We start from the raw sequence: 16,453 nt of genomic DNA on the forward strand, positions 1-16,453 counted from the left end.
CACCTACTGCAAAGATGCCATACAACACTTGGTGTAAAGAGATACAAAATTAACCCCACCATCCTGTGGAAAACGTGCTCGTCTCCCAGATCAGAGGAATCTAGGAAATCTTGCACCATTCCATCAGTGGCTCAATCACAATTATGGACATAATGATGCATAAGCATCTTCATGGCCTGGCAAGAAGATCTAAAGTAACATGAGCTGTGGGAGCTTCAGGATGTGATCATATTTGTGTTTACAGAATCCCCAATTAAGCTCTTTTCATGTTGTCTTAATTCTCCCTCTTGTCATACATACACTTGCTGTGCTTGCTTGATGTGATGCCTCTGTTTCTGACAAGTTATCTGCTGTGGTCTCCCTTCAGGTTCCGCCTAGTTCCATTTTTGACTGAGTTGAGAGCAGTAATGGACTGGGTTTGGACTGATACCACTCTCAGTCTCTCCAGCTGGATCTGTGTTGAAGATATCTATGCTCATATATTCATCCTGAAGTGTTGGCGAGAGTCAGAAAAAGTAAGGAAACCCCATATGAGTGATTCAGGCCTTCTCTCCCCATGCAGAAGGGAAGTAATCATGAGTCCCTAAATAACTGAGAAATTCACCATAAAAAGTTTGTTGGAAGATATGCCTGGCACTTGTGTTCAGAAAAATTCAGACTGTTGGGTACTTTATGTCAGTTGGCAGCCGCCCCGAATAAAACTTCAAACGGCTTCTCTTTTGTGCCCAGCTGATTTTTCCACCATTAATGTGAACTCCACAAGCATGTTCCTGCTGGCTTCATTGCATGCCTGGGTTTCAAGGCTGGGGTTGGAAGTCCTGGCATTCACACAGTCTCACACACAACTAAATGAGTAACCTGGAGGAGCAGGGAAGCTGCTGCTGAGGAGAAATATCAGTAGAAGGAAGTGATCGTGCCCCACAGAGTAGGTCCCAGGGACACCGGGTTCATGTAGCTGCAAAGGGAACTCAGCTGGCCCCTTTATCTCAGGAGACCTATCCCTGCACACCCAGAACTGAACTGCAGGCCAGATAAACCCACCATTTGTCTCACTGAAATTTCAGTCTCTTTAAATCATTTAAGCTTCAGTTTAAATTAAACTTGCAAATTCTGGATTCTTTATAACTGCTATAAAGATTGCAACCATATGCTTTCTTATTTTGCCAATTTGAAAAAGAAATTAAACATTATTTTAAGAGTGACCAAACCAGTCAGAAATTCTACATCTGTATTGAAGTGGATTTATTTTTAAGTGTTACTGACGTATTTCTACTTATATTATAATCCTGTCTCTTAATGGCAATTGCTTTCTAAGTATATCACGTAGATTAACTCAGAGCTAAAGTGCACACAAATCTTGCATATGGGCTTTTTTCTATGACTCCCACTTCTGCCATGGATGGAAGGAGTTCTGAAGGACTTGAGCAGTTGGAGAAGTAATAACCCAGCTCTACTTTGACTCTCCATCTCGCTGCATTTTTAAGCTACAATTCACATTATGTGTAGCAGAGATCTGACATGAGAAGATTTCCATGTCTAAACTAGCATGTGTGTGCTAATGCCATACAGAAAAATAACTGTGTCACGATTTTCCAAGTGTTGTTCAAGGTACTTTGGCTCTCTCTCCCTCTCTCTCACTGAGTGGTATGCCTAAGTACTTGGACTGCTAGACTCTCTCTGAGATGTTCTACAACATCATTAGAAGTTCCTGAACTAATCTCCTGCAGACAAATAATGCACCCCTGCTGATCTAGATAATATACTTTAATGAAAACAGTATTCTGTAGCACAAGACAAATGACTTGATACACTGCTTTTGAAAAGTAAATAATTGATTTTAAATATAACGTAGTACTACAAATGCAATATTGTCATAGGGCTTTATGGTTTCATGTTGCAAAGCAAGAAGAATTTCCTGAAAGCCAGATTCCTGGTGTGTTTGAGGTGCAGTGCAGTACAGTGCATCTTTATTTTGCATGTGTGGTGTGCAGTGCATGGAGGACAGGCTATGCAACACTGCAGAGTTAAATCTTGTAAGAGACTTACACCAAAATAAATCACAGTGAAACTAAGACATTTTACAGGATGGGGAAAGCATTAAGAGTATTCAGTCATGAGGCAAATAACAGAGGACAGGAATTACAGGCAAGGCAGAACAGACATGCCATGTGATCTGCTTTGAAGGGAGATGCCAGCAGTCACTTTGGTCCTCAGAAGCTAGAGAAAAAGAAGGATATTACATCAGCAACATACAGATTTTAGGAATGGCATCAAAATTTTCAACATTAGTTAATTTGAGCTGGTGTGGAATTCACTAGAAACAGATTGGATCAAGCCTGTCAACTCTTAGAAATACTTTAAGTGAGGTATGAAATGAATGTGGAGGTAGTGCAATATCAGATATTTTACTAATTGTGTGTGTCAGTTGCTGGCAAACCATTTTCCCGCTTCCCCCATCCCCCACAATATAGAGTTTGCAGCATTTCAATACCTGTGAGAGGAAATCTGCCTTAAGGAGTTTCAAGATAAAATTTTTTGGAAGTTCAAATACAAGAAACTGGTCCCTTACGATAGCAGTTTTTGGAACAAATTGTTGTATCACTGTTTCTGCTATTATTTTATATTTTGTTCTTTTGAGTTCATGCTTGCACTTAGACAAAAAAAAAATCAAATTATCCTACCTAAATTCTTTCTCCTTTATGGTTGTGAAGAATCAAAATCACATAGGTTTACAATCTTCACACTGGACACACACTTTGGGTTCATTTGTCACTTTTCTCTGTTGTCATCAGAAAGTGGGTGTCTGTGCAGGTTTGGCTAAAAAAAATATCAAAATATCTGGACTGACATGGGGTAGAAAGTTACCACAAGAGATGGGAAGCCTTAAGATAATTATATATTCACCCATAAAATCATATGAAGTGTACCTTTGATAGAAGAGATGTTACCATATTGCTGTTTGCTTTTGCAGAGATATCCTCAGCCAAGAGGCCAGAAGAAAAAGAAAGTTGTGAAGTATGGAATGGGTGGCATGATTATCGTCTTGCTGATTTGTATTGTCTGGTTCCCACTGCTCTTCATGTCTTTAATCAAATCTGTTGCAGGCATCACCAACAAGCCTCTAGATGTATCAATCACAATAACTCTAGGAGGTTATCAGGTAAAAAAGAAGAAACACTAAAAGCAAACTCTGTTTTTTACATTATATTTCCTTGTGCTATTTCTTCTTCCTTTCCTTGAATTGAACCCTCTTGCTTTATGCAAGATATCTGTCAAGCTTCCACAAATCACCCCTTTTGGGTTTAAAAATATGTTAATTAATCACTGATGAAAAATATTATCTTATTTTTCAAGTTAAAACCAGACTCTACCAGCCGTGGAAAAGGAATAAGTTATCCTACAGGTCCACATGGTAGATATAAGATAATTGTAGGTGACTTACATTTCAATGGAATGAGATTATAACATCATCTTGTTGAATTGAGTGCCATAATTGTCTTGGACTGTGATGCACAGGATGCTGTGCTGTGTATGTAGCAGCCAACGTGAAGTAAATGTGATAAGCATGTGTTCTTTTGTTTCCCAGCCTATTTTTACCATGAGCGCTCAGCAGAATCAGCTCAAAAGTTTGGATCAAAATGAGTTCAGTGAATTTCTAGGAAGCTATAGGGGTAACACTGTAAGTAAAACATAGACTACCTCATTACTTTAAAATGTGTGCATGTTTCCATGGAAGCCTTTTGTGAGTTTTGTTTGTGTAGTTGTAAGTGGTCATCAGGGCTGTCATCAATTGCAAGATATTTCTATAAAGAGGATTTGCATGAATAAAGGTTCAGCCACATCATTTGTCAGGACAGGGCTGGGTTGTGGTGCAACAAACTACTATTAATGTAGACATCTTTGCACAAAATCTTGGAAGGCAGAAACCCTACTTGTCCTGTTGTCTGAATAAAATCCTCCACTCTAAATGAAACAAACCTTCAGGAGACATGATGCTGTTTGTGGACTGCCAAAGAAAACACCCTGTGAGGACAAAACTGTGTTTTATGCCCTTTTAAGCCCCACGCTCCTTCCTAGAGCACACATCTTTCACCTTCCAGTGAGGAATGGTGGTGCTGTCAAAAGAAAGTGTGCGTAGGCTAGAAATGTTTTGACATTAAAATGTCAAAACAGAAGCATTTAAGCATAGTCTCGGTGTTTCATGGAGCAACATGCCCAGCTTTCACAAGTTTCTACAGGACTAGTAATTAGTAGGAGCTGTTGCATTGCTGATGTAACTGCTGCATTTGATCAGTTATAACTTTAAAAGAAGTGCTTGCTACTAGCCCATTAAAGAATTTAATATTAGAACTTGATATTAGATCCTACCAAATAGCCCATGTATAATAGCACTAATATTGTAACCTAGATCCATTTGGAAGTTGCAAGGTTCTAGTTGCTTTATCCTTTGCAGACACTTTAATATGCAGAAAGATACTTAACAAAAGACAGAGTAAAATTTTAACTCGAGTTTGAATAGCCTCTGCAGAGTTTACTTCATGAACTTTCAGACTCACTTTGGCCAACATGGCCATCAAACAAAGAGGCCATTTTTGGTTTGCTTTTTAGTTTGTCTATGATTTCCCTTCCTATCTCAAGTCCCAGGTTGTACCTGAAGAAAACAATCAGTGCACACCATTGCACTTAAAATTAATCAAACATTTACAAATCTGTCTGACTGGGAAGTGTGGTTCTGTGTCTTGTGAGTATCAGTGCACTGAAATTTTCTTTTCCTCTTCTTCACCTTCAGGCTGCTTTGCAGTTTCTAGAGGGCTATGCAAGAGAAGATATAACTCGAGCAGATCTGGAGGGAAATTCAAACTCTTTATGGACCATCAGCCCTCCCAGTAGAAAGAAAATGATACAGGGGCTTCTAGACTTCGATGCTGATTTCACTTTAGTTATTTCATGGACCATTCAGAGGTAATTAAACAAAATTATGAGGTGGATGTATCTTTTGCCAAGCATTACCTCAGTAGAACAGTTCCACACTGCACTTTTGGTTTAGTTGTTTAGCAAATTATATTGTATGGCAGAGCAAAAAACTGAAAGTAGGAGGGAGAGGGACAGAGAGAAGTCACTTTTATTACTCATGAAAACATTAGTTGCCTGCAGTTCTCAAAAAAATAAAGAAGTGGAGCCACTACCAAGTAGATTATTTAAAATGTCCAGGTGGAATTTTCAATGGGACTTGACGGGAAGGAAGGAAAAAATAAGAATATTTTAGCCAGTTTTAGACAGAGATGTTCCAATGAACTGCTCTTAACAACGAAGTTGCTATCATTTATGGAAAGTGAATACTTAGACCTAGTTAAGTGGAAAACCTATGAGGAAATACAAACAGAAGTTCTTGGTCCTCTTATCAAGGGAGTCTGGAAGTGACACAAACTATTTTTATGTGCAAATACCATAACAATGGCACTGATCCATTTTGTTGAGACCTTTGTCTGCTCACATGAGATTTCTTTGGCCCCAGTGAACTAACTTTACAGTGAAGATTTTGAAAGAGACATCCTAAAGTTTAAAGTTGTTGCACTCAGGCTAGAGCACACCCAGTCATCAAGATAATTTGCTGGCTACTGTCTGCCAGATGGGGTTCCTGTAGATTGCTGGATTAAATTGGAGTTAAGTCATCACTCCATGGAAATTAAGTTCCTTTGCAGTCTCCATATTTACATGTTTCCTTGGAGGTAGAAGCTGGACTATTGTAAGACTATGCACAAGAGGCAGTTCAGCTGAATCACTGAGGGAGCTCTGAACATGCTGGGTCCGTTCTTCCACAGTCAGAAATAGACTTGTAATGAATCTGCACACTTAATTCAACTTTATTTTACATCCCCCCCCCATCCCCCCCCTTATTTTCCTGGAAGCACAGACTATTAACTAGTGAATTACATCACTCCATCATTTCTGGGCCTTCCTTTATTTTTTAGTACTGCTACTCAGTTTGCCTGTATGCTTTCATAGCTACAAGCATTCATCCACTAGTGGAAAGAGACATTTTTTACTCTCAGATTGTATCTTGTGGGTTAAGCTGTGAACATGAATGACTGAAAGTGTTATAGACCTACCACAGTGAACTCCTACTTAACTGCTGCCTTTCATCTAGGCCAGGAGGCCACCAGCAGCAGTAAGGTGGCCCTGTTGTGTCACAGAGGCAGCACACACACACTTCCTGCCTTTGCACATCATCAGCTGTGAGTGTTTCTCTGCAGCCCCAGCAGCCCAGGAGCTGCCTCACCCAGCTTAGGGTATGCTCTCCTTGTAGGTTGTCAATGTGTTTTCCCTTTTACTTACAACAGAAATCTCTCCCTTGGTGCCAAAGCTGAAATAGCGTCAGATAAACTTACCTTTACGCTAAAAAACCATACCAGAAGACATATTGCTACAATGATGGATGGAAATCAAACGGAAAAGGTGTAAGTTGTTTTCTTTTTTCTATTCATATGCAAACTTTCCCCTTTGAAGCCTGATTTCCTAAAGTGGCCAAGTTTGTGCAAATGTTTCATTTGTCTGCCCATCTATCCCCCTCTAACAACAGATGCCAATAGCACTGAAGCCAAGTAATAGTAATATTAAAGGTGAAAACTTGTTTCCTATTATAAATGTAGGCTGAGAGGACCATGAACGTTGGATTATCAACAACAAGCATGGTGAAGCTATTAGTAACTTTTCTTTGATTTATTGAATAAGCACAAGTTCAGTGTACAGTTCAACTCACCTTCGAGTTACATCAGTCCAACTTGATCTGAGGATGTTGTATGGAAGTTTTTTTTGTTCTAAATAACCATCCAGGCTGTATCTCACATTGTTACTCTTGAATAGGACTAGATTGGCAAGGAAGTGTTAAATCACTGCGGTCAAAGGGTAACATCTGCAGTCGATTCTGACATCAGATCTTTTCCTGTGATGGAAATTCACAAGGCATGCTCTTCATATGAATAAAAAACATTATTCTACGGATATAGCCTTATAGCATTAACAGCAGTGGTGACTCCTTTTAGATATGAAAAGAGTTTGGCTCTTCCTCTTCTACCTTCTCACTGGGGATTACTTTACAGCAGTAGTTTCTAAGTACTGCTAAACCAACACATCATCCCTGAAGGCCACCTGGTCTGATTTGTGGCCACAAGAGTTGAAAAGTTAAAGCTGAGACCAACTGGGACTGTGAAAACTCTGAGAAGTTCTTATCTGTTAGTAGGTAGAAATTAGATTTGCCTTTTCTCTGCACAGCTGTTTTTCTGCACCCACACACACTCATACATCCAAACAGACTGCTATTGCACATGTGATCACTGCACTTCCAAAATACTTGATGCCTCTTTTCTGCCGAAGAGCAGAATTTCCTAAGGTGATGTAGGGCCAAAGAGGGTAGATTTTTCTCATTTGTGGGAAGAAGTAATTAATTCATAATTCTTTCTTTGCAGGAGACAAGCAGTAACACAGATTATATAGCTACATTTACCCGTCTTGCACTAATTTTGTAGATTTAAGGTTTTTTTACTTAGTCATAAAGGAAAAATGATTGTGATAGCTATTAGCCACTCAGATACTTCATCAGGGAGCTTTCTTCCAGCACCTCAGTGAGGACTATTTAACTGCTGAGCTCTTTTCTTGCACCTGCTGGAGTGATCAGAGGGGATTTTCAATTGGCCACCGTTGTTCCTCCTCAGCCTGGTCTATGCAACGTAGCCAAGTGCCACGGGACTTCTCTGAGAGCTCCTCCTCCCTGGAGTTTCTCAATCATTTGAGGAAAATGTTAGGATAGTGTCTCTGCTTTTAATGAAATGTGTCTCCCTCTAGATACTGGTAATTTATTCCCACTCAAGATGATTTTGAGTCCAGTGGAAGAACTTTTGCAAACATCTTTCTTTCTAAGTTTGAAATCCTCCTAAAAACTGTGAGATTATTTTCCAGTGAAAAATTCTGGCAAAAATGGTCGCTCTTTTCAGGTGTTATTATCAAAACACCTTGCAATTCTGAAGAAATAGCTGTGCTCACCACATATCTTTTCTAGCTTTTTACTACTGAGGATGTGCTGCCTTTATTATATACTTTATAGCTGACCATAAAAGCAGCTTTTTTAAGAAGGGGAACAGAATATAAAGTCTACATTCCTTGAAAACACACATTCCCCAGGTGTGTGGAATTCATGGTTTGTGAATGGTGACATTATGGATGGAATGAACTCTCTGCTGAAGTTCTGAAGAAACTGATGAAAATACCAGCTAATTTTCAGATGTGACATCTGAACACTTTAAAGTCATAGCTTAAAATAAGAATTACTGAGAACTGTGCATAGCACTGTTAGGAATTTCTAAATTATTTTAGAGGTATAAAAATATGAAATATTTGATTTCTCTTTTTTTTACAGAACATTAGAAGAAGTGTACCCATACTATATCAAGGCTCCCAGTGATTCTCTGGCAAAACCCATAAAGCAGCTGTTGACAGGTATGTCTCCAGACCATGGAAAACAGAATATGGTTTAAAGAAGTGCAAGGCAGCACTAACACTTGCACATTCACAGCTGTTATGGGGCACCTCAGTCTGAAATGCACTTTAAATGTTTTTTACTTCGTGCCTACAAGCTTGAGGAGAGATAAGGTAATACAAAATAAGGCAGAAAATGCATCTCCATATATTTTAGATTTGGATTTAACAGTAAGGACTCTAAGGATGAAGTCCATCTCCTTTCCCTCAAGTCTGCTTTAGGAACTGTTTTCCTGTGTTTTATGTGTAAGTGATAACAAGTTTCACTTCACATCTCTCTGCTACCTTTCTGTGAACATCAGTAGTGTTGCATGTGCACAAATGCAGATCTTCAGCTTAAATAATGACACTGCATTATTTTTATTTTTTTTAAAGCCATTCCTTCCTTATTGGCTACAAAGAATCCACTTTAAATTACTCATTAAATTTCAGAGTGCTGTTACCCAGTCAGAATCCATACAAGTACTCACAGACATACAGAATACATGCACCCATGCACACACACGTGTGGAAAACCTGTTGGGTTGGAAAAGAAGGAGCAAGTCTTTATCTAAGAGCAATTTTCTCAACAGAGGCTAAACTTGGACCTTGAATGTAATAGTAGTAGTGCTATGTAGTATGCTCTTGTCAAGGTTCATCAGGAAAGAGAATTCTTGAGCCTGAACCCAGCTCTGTGAGTAGCAATAAGTTATGAGTGCTTCACTGTCATTGGTCAGGTCCCTAATTTGAGTTTCTTCAGATGGGCTTTAATTACACTGCTAATTTACACTGCTAATGTACATGCAGGAGGACCAGAGTTCATCTCCTGTCTGTGTGATCAGTATGCATAAAACAGGATAGCATCCTTTTTTGATACAAAAGAATAATTTCCTTTATGTCAGACATAAATGGTTTATGGTGATAATTTCACGTAGAGATACAGAAGGTGACTGCTACCCTTCCAGGTTAAATGTGTTTCTCTTGGCCTGAAATGCAGACATGATGAGTGTTATTGATATTTTGGCTTGAAAATACCAAAATTATTTGACAGTTGTACTGAAGAGCATGTAGGTTATATGAAATATTTTAAATATTTAATGCAGATTCAGGTAAGATTTGCAGAAGAAAAAACACAGAAGCCTGAGTTTTATACTTTTATATACAGAAATAATGAAAAATGGAGTTAGAAGAATTTTGCTTCTGCATTGCTCAGTCATTTTATAATGCAGATGTTTGAAGTATCTGTCTCAAAATGTTTGATTTTTGCAATTCTTGTATATATAGTAACACTTCTCTTTTTCAATAGACTGCAAGTGGGAAAATATTACAGTTTCCCTTGTCAAAACAAATACATCTGAAGAGTGGTGGGTTTTGAATCAGCTTGGAAAAAGACATAAGATGTCTCAAGAGAGTCTTGAACTCTTTATATTCAGTGATAAAGTCAGTCCACCGAGCCTTGGATTCTTGGCTGGTTATGGGTAAGAAGAAATCTTTACATAAAATTAAATAAAGTACATAAGATAGAAGTAGAGGTGACTTTATTTGCTGATTTGGGGGGTTATTCCTTGTTCATTGTTGTAGTGTTTTGAACATTACAACATTCTGAAAAGGAGTTTTGTGGGATTTTCAAATCCATGTCTACTAATACTATGTATAGGAGGATTAATATTTGCAAGGTTAGTATTACCCCTTATAACTGCACTCCAGTAGGAATAAAAACAGAAACACCCTTCACACCAATTTCCTACTGAAGAGAAATAATTCAAAATATATTAGTTTATTAGCTGCAGGCCAAGTTCTGCCTGAACTCTGCCTGGTTTTGGTGACTTTCTCAATCTTGTAGCCAGGACCCTGGGTGTGAAAGAGTTATGAAATACATCTCCATAGACAGAGGAAGGCAGGAGAATAAGCACTCCTAGAAGACACAACCTTCTGGTAGGATTTTGGAGAAGTCCCCATAGGAAGATTATCAGGGGAGACAGGTAAATGCTAGGTTGTCATCAGTTACAAAAACCTTAATAAAAAATATCAGATATGAAACCAGACAGATTATTTGCCTTTAGCAGCCAGCTGCTGTCAGATTTCCAATTGTGACTTCCAAGCTGCAGCACACAGGACATGCAACCATCAGCAACTGGGGTTAAACAATTTAAGGCAGCAGGCTCAGGTGTTTATGATTGCAGATTTGTGAGGTGTTCAAAGAGATCTCATTTTCCTGCATCCTGCGGCACAGCAGAAACAAGACCCTAATTAGAACTTGATGTTCACCCCACTGACAGGCTACAGTTGGCCATGCAGATGAGCTTCCTCACACCTGGCTGCCCTTTTACAAGGCACGATTTGAACTCTTCCTTTCTTTCTTTTCAGCATTATGGGACTGTATGCCTCAGTTGTCCTGGTGATAGGCAAGTTTGTCCGTGAATTTTTCAGTGGGATCTCTCACTCCATCATGTTTGAGGAGCTACCCAATGTAGACCGAATCCTGAAGCTGTGTACTGACATTTTCCTAGTGCGAGAGACTGGAGAACTGGAACTGGAGGAAGACCTGTACGCCAAGCTAATATTCCTGTATCGCTCACCAGAGACTATGATCAAGTGGACTAGGGAAAAAACTAATTGATCTCTTTGGCATCACACTGCAAATCAAGTTGGTTAAATCTGAATTTTAAAGGAAAAATCAAAAAAAGCACAATATTCTCTTAAGAGCTAAGCCTTTTATAGTTGGGTAGCAATGATTTTTCACTGAAGGAATCCTGGAAGCTATGGCCTTAGGAATCCATGCTGCCTTTCAAATTAAGGATCAACAGTGAAGAAGGTTGAATGATCTGTTCTTTTTAATGTGCCACTCCTCTACAATCTGGGGACTGCTTTGTAATTTAATCAGCAAAAAGTTTGCATCTTTGTCTGGCTAATTTAATTTTCCAGACGACCATTACAACTTAGAGAGAAACAAAAGGAATGAACCCACAGATGACTCCAGTGTTCCTTCTTAATCCTTTCTGGAGCCACACAGTTTGGATTGTGCAATATGCTGTTGTACATCACTGACTTTCAAGCTACAGTAATGGGACACTGACAAGCCTTCAGGACACCCAGCACCCAGGGCCACACTGGGAACTGAAGACATTCTAGCCATACCCATTTGTAGAAAAGCAGAGGTTTTGATGTACAAGGGACACTGTGGACAAGCCTCTGTCAGAAAAAAAAAACAAGTAACAATCTCTTGAAATGCCTTATTTTATTTGTACAGTCACAGGAGACATTTCCACCAAACATCAAAGACTTTTCTCAGGAAAAAGAAAAAGCAACTGAAACTTGACACTTTGTCGAGATTAACTAATGGCTAGAATAATTATGGTGAATTATGGGGTGTTCTGCTGGGCCATTCTCTTCAGCATTACTGCTTTCCATTGGATGAAAAAAGAAGGTGAAATTGATGACCTAATGAGCTACTTCATTTCTTATAACCCTTTAAAGACTGAGTAGTGTGTGCTTCTCTCTGCTCCCCATGACATGCTTTTTCCCATTTCGATGATTTAAGGCAACTGTTGTTTTGCTGTTAGCTGATATTCTTCTTCCAGTGTTTCAGGTATACAAAAATGTTTACATATTCCAAGTCACATTTTTACATCTGAGACGGGTTTTTTTTTTAAGTTCCCAAATATAGACATATGTATGAGCTTGAGAAATGCCTTTTTTTTTTTTAATTGCTATTATTAGTGAAACAAATGGCTCATTAGAGAACATTGCAGCATGAAAATTTACAATTGCAATGTAGGTTTCTTTCCATGTTAAAAAAAAAACCAGAAAAAAAAAAATCATTGAGTGGATAGGGTATGTTAAAAGGATATACTTGTAGTTTTGATTCAGTAATGACTTAAAATAAAGCACATGTTGCAAAGTCATTTTAGAAGTATTTTTTCCTCTGCCTTTTTACATGAAATGGGAAAAGTTTGACATTCTTCTTAATCTGTGACAAATAAATCTCTTTCTTGTAGTTAGCTGCTATTTATTATATGAATGATTAGTTAATCACCAGAAAGAAACTAACATAATTTACTGGCACATTTTACTGCAGAACTTCATAAAACAGCACAACTAAATGAAGTTGAAACATACTCTGCTGAGTGCTTCCATGACAAATGCTGTCACATCCATTCTATACTGTGAAAACTAACACTTTGAGCACCTTGATGTGCACAAAATAAAAAATTGCTTCATGATATTGTAACAATAAAATAATTTGGTGACTGGAACTCACTGGAAGACAACCTGATTTCCTCTAAAGTGAAAAGGTGGCTGCTCATACAGCCAGGAAGCATTTCCCCCTGGAAAGTTTTGCTTCATTTCTTCCATAGGTCCTGTGGATGAAAATTGAAATATACAGGGCAGCCCTGACATAGCACTCAGGGATGCTAAAATGTCTTTTATAGATGGATCCTCACCTGGCTGTTCAGTGATTTTAAGGAGACCAACACTGGAAGGAGAAGCATGAAGGATGTAGTGTGTTTCTAAAGGTACCAGCCAGCAGAACCATGCTGGCCACAGTTGGTCCCAGCTCCCTTCCTGGTCCCTTCTCTTTAACAGGCACTGCCTTTCTGTTGGGAAAAATCTGTCTTCAGAACGAGCTGTACAGTTATTCGGGCTTTGCAAAAATGTGCTGCTCTTTCTTTCATGGATTGATCAAACTTTGAAAATAAAAGGATTCTTCTGTTGGGTTTTTTTAATTTATTTATTTTCAAAACAGCCTATAGTCAAATCACTGACCTGGACTGAGTAGCTACCTGCAACAGGTAGGGAGTGTACCAGACCATCCTTTGAGCCCAGCTGTACAGATAAAGTTGGTAGCCAGTTTCCAGTGGCATTCTAGGTGGTCAGTACTGGGACCAGTACCATCTAACATCTTTATTAACATTGTGGAGGACACAACAGAGTGCCCTTTTAGCAGTGTGTGGACTTCTCTGAGCCTGGGTCTTGGGAGGATTGTGATAACGTGAGCATGTCAGCTGCTCTCCTGGGGCCTGGGCTGGGCAGTGGCAACAGCAGGGGCAGGACTTCCTTGAAAGGGCAGATCTCAGGATGCTGGAGAAAATATCTGCCAGGTACTTCATGAACTCAGGCAAATGCAGCAAAGTCCTGCCTCTGAGGCAGACTAACCCTTACAGCAATTCAGACTAGGTGGATGGGTTGGGAACAGCTTTAGAATAGAAAGAGACAAGACCAGAGGTGGGAATTTCAGTGTGTCCTGGAGGCAAAGAAAACCAACACATGCAGGGCGGAACTTACAGGATCACAGCTGAAAGTCAAGGAAATTTATTAGTCTCTATTCAGCACTTGTGATACCACATCTGGAGAACTGCATGGAGCTTTGGGGGCTCCAGTGCAAGAAAGATACTGACATACTGGACTGAGCAGCTCAGAGGATAACATGCGAGGAGAGGCTGCAGGAGCTGGGCTTGTTCAGCCTTAAAACAGAGAAGTCCCATGGAAAAGTGTCTACAGCTGCCTGATGGTGAGATACAGAAAAGGTGGAGCCAATATCTGCAGAACTGCATGACAGATCTAATTAAATAAAAGGAAAATTACTTTTACCATGATGGCAGTCAAACACTGGAACAAGTGCCCAGAGAAACTGTGAGATCCTCAGCATTAGAGGCTTCCAAAACTTGGCTGGTCAAGCCCTGAGCAACCTGTTATAACTGGCTGTGCTTTGGATTGTAGGTTTGATCTGAAACCTCCTGATGTCCCTTGCGATCTGAATTACATCACGATTTTAAGATCCTGTCAGAGATGCAAAGTAACCTGCTGGTGTGCTTTCCCGGTCTGTGGATGCATTAGCTCTCTTGTTCTGCCCATCAATAGTCCAGACATAACTCCTTAAAGCACAAGCAGAAGCAGATTTCAGCTGCAGTTTGTTTTCCTTGGCTCTATTTAGAAACCTGCATGTGCTTACGCAGGCAGTGGTGTGAGTTTGTAAGTCAGAGCAAGGACAAGTGCTTTGACAACACACCCAGCTGTACCACCAGGCATCCTAGAATTCTCACTTGCTTCTGTGACAAGGCAAAAGGTTCAGCTTGAACTGCTTGTGTAATTAAAGCTTTCACAGTTTTCCCTGATTTGGTAAACTGGCTAATCTGTGGGTAATTAAGATAGACAGAGAGACAGACAGAGAGACAGAAAGAAAGAAAGAAAGAAAGAACGAACGAACGAACGAACTGCAGCTGCTCTGCCTGGCACTGTGTGATATTTAAACAGATTTTCTACTCTGAGTGCATATGGGCTATTTTACATCAGGTTTTGTTGCTTCCTTCTTGAGGAAGGAAACCAGTGGAAATCTAACACTTTATTAAAAGCTTGGGGAAAACAAGAGAAAAGCAACCTGTAAGCATGAAGAAGGAAAGGCAAATTCCCTGTTTAGCAGGACCTACAAGTGTAGTACTACCCTGACCCACTGTACTGAAGGTTTACCAGGTTTTTTTGTTATATTAAGAGTTAAGATGGACACTTAGGACAGCAAAAAAAAAGAGCTGGAGAAGAAATAAATGTTCAGAATCATTCAGTGAGACCCCTATAATTGAAGGAGCCCCTTCAATCCTGTGTTTCAAGTTGATAAAGTTCATGCTATAAGAAATTATTCACACCACAGCTTCAAGATTTGTCTGAGGAATGTGCTGCACAAGTAGCAAGCCATGCAAGGGACCACCAAACATCTTTTCTTGGCTGTCCTGGCCTGACAGGCACTTCCCAAGGCCAGTTCCACTGACTGCCATTTAGAACTGTCATTAAAGCAGAAATCTAATGAAAACCATCTCCTGCTATGAAGATTAGTTGGAGAATGACTGATGACCAGGGAACCTTCAGACTTTCTTCTCTCAAGAGTAACTGGAGGAGTATTCATGTATGAAAAAACTATCTTTGTTCCTCCTCAACATGCAGAAATTACTGATATGCTTAATAAAATGCACAAAAGGAAAATACTAATCCTGTTCCATCTCAGGCTCTGGACACACCAGACTCCAAAGCAGGATTGGTTATCAAGAGGGACACACATCACACACAGGGCTCAGATGTGTTGTGACCATCTCTTCCAGCCTCTCCTCACCAGCAAGATCACACACAATCATTTCCTTGGTGTGGGGGGCCACAAATGAAGATATGAGGATCCCCTCCTTGCGCAAAGCTCTCAGTGCTGTGGTTCCAGCCCAAACCTCCTTCAAAGGCTTTCATGAGGTCAGATCATTTTTCAGTGGGAATCTGGTGTTAGTGTGAGGAATCTGACATCTCCATGGGGCCTGAGGCAGCCCAGCTGTGCTGGATGTGCTGCATCTCTGGACACCAGCTTAAGCCTGTTCTGCAACTTAAGCATCTTGCCTTGGACATTCAAGTACATCAAACACACACATGCATGGACAGTGTGCCTCTGTGCATGTGTGTATGTGTGTCTGTCTGTTTTTCAAGTGCACAGTTTTGCTGCATTAGCTCTCATTAATATTTCAAGCTGCCCCGTGCTGGGGCGGAAGAGGGAGCTGCCAGCAGACACGGACGTGACCGTCAGACTCCTGTAGCAAACATTCGGGGAAAGCACATTTTTAATGTTATGGCAGCAAGAGTGAGGTAATGCAGTTAAAATATTTATGAACCCTTTCAGCTGACATCTCCAAATACCTTGTAGAGTATAAACTTTGGAGGTCAAGGCAGTGAATTATCTAGATATTCATCCAGCTATAAAAGATTTTCCCTGTTTTAAACAATGCTGGGGACAGGAGGGAGGGAGGGAGGGGTGGATCAGAGAAATAAAAGAGAAGACCAGTTGTAAACTTCATCACATATCAAAAGGAAACACATGGAAAGTCTGGACAAAAATTGAACTGTACCTTTCTCCTTTTCACAGAAAGCCTTCTAAAGTTATTTTTTAAAGGTTCGAAATCAAAAGGGTCACAAA

At 39.8% G+C, this 16,453-nt stretch overlaps 1 protein-coding gene across 6 annotated transcripts in view; it reads left to right on the forward strand.

The window, feature by feature from the left end:
• Positions 1–13,229, forward strand: part of PIEZO2 (piezo type mechanosensitive ion channel component 2) — a 298,221-nt gene extending 284,992 nt beyond the window's left edge. For 5 of the 6 annotated variants that reach the window (XM_033512210.1, XM_033512212.1, XM_015619147.3 and 2 more), the window contains 8 exons: positions 368–515; positions 2,972–3,160; positions 3,587–3,679; positions 4,790–4,962; positions 6,342–6,458; positions 8,414–8,493; positions 9,818–9,989; positions 10,879–13,229. In XM_033512210.1, the coding sequence (XP_033368101.1) occupies positions 368–515; positions 2,972–3,160; positions 3,587–3,679; positions 4,790–4,962; positions 6,342–6,458; positions 8,414–8,493; positions 9,818–9,989; positions 10,879–11,131 (1,225 nt within the window). In that variant the 3' untranslated portion in view covers positions 11,132–13,229. Of the gene's footprint in view, positions 1–367; positions 516–2,971; positions 3,161–3,586; positions 3,680–4,789; positions 4,963–6,341; positions 6,459–8,413; positions 8,494–9,817; positions 9,990–10,878 lie in introns of those variants that run through there. The other variant, XM_033512211.1, reaches the window with a different exon arrangement.
• The last annotated feature ends 3,224 nt before the right edge of the window (positions 13,230–16,453 follow it).

The sequence above is a fragment of the Parus major genome, chromosome 2 (genome assembly GCF_001522545.3).
Source record: "Parus major isolate Abel chromosome 2, Parus_major1.1, whole genome shotgun sequence".
Lineage (NCBI taxonomy): Eukaryota > Metazoa > Chordata > Aves > Passeriformes > Paridae > Parus > Parus major.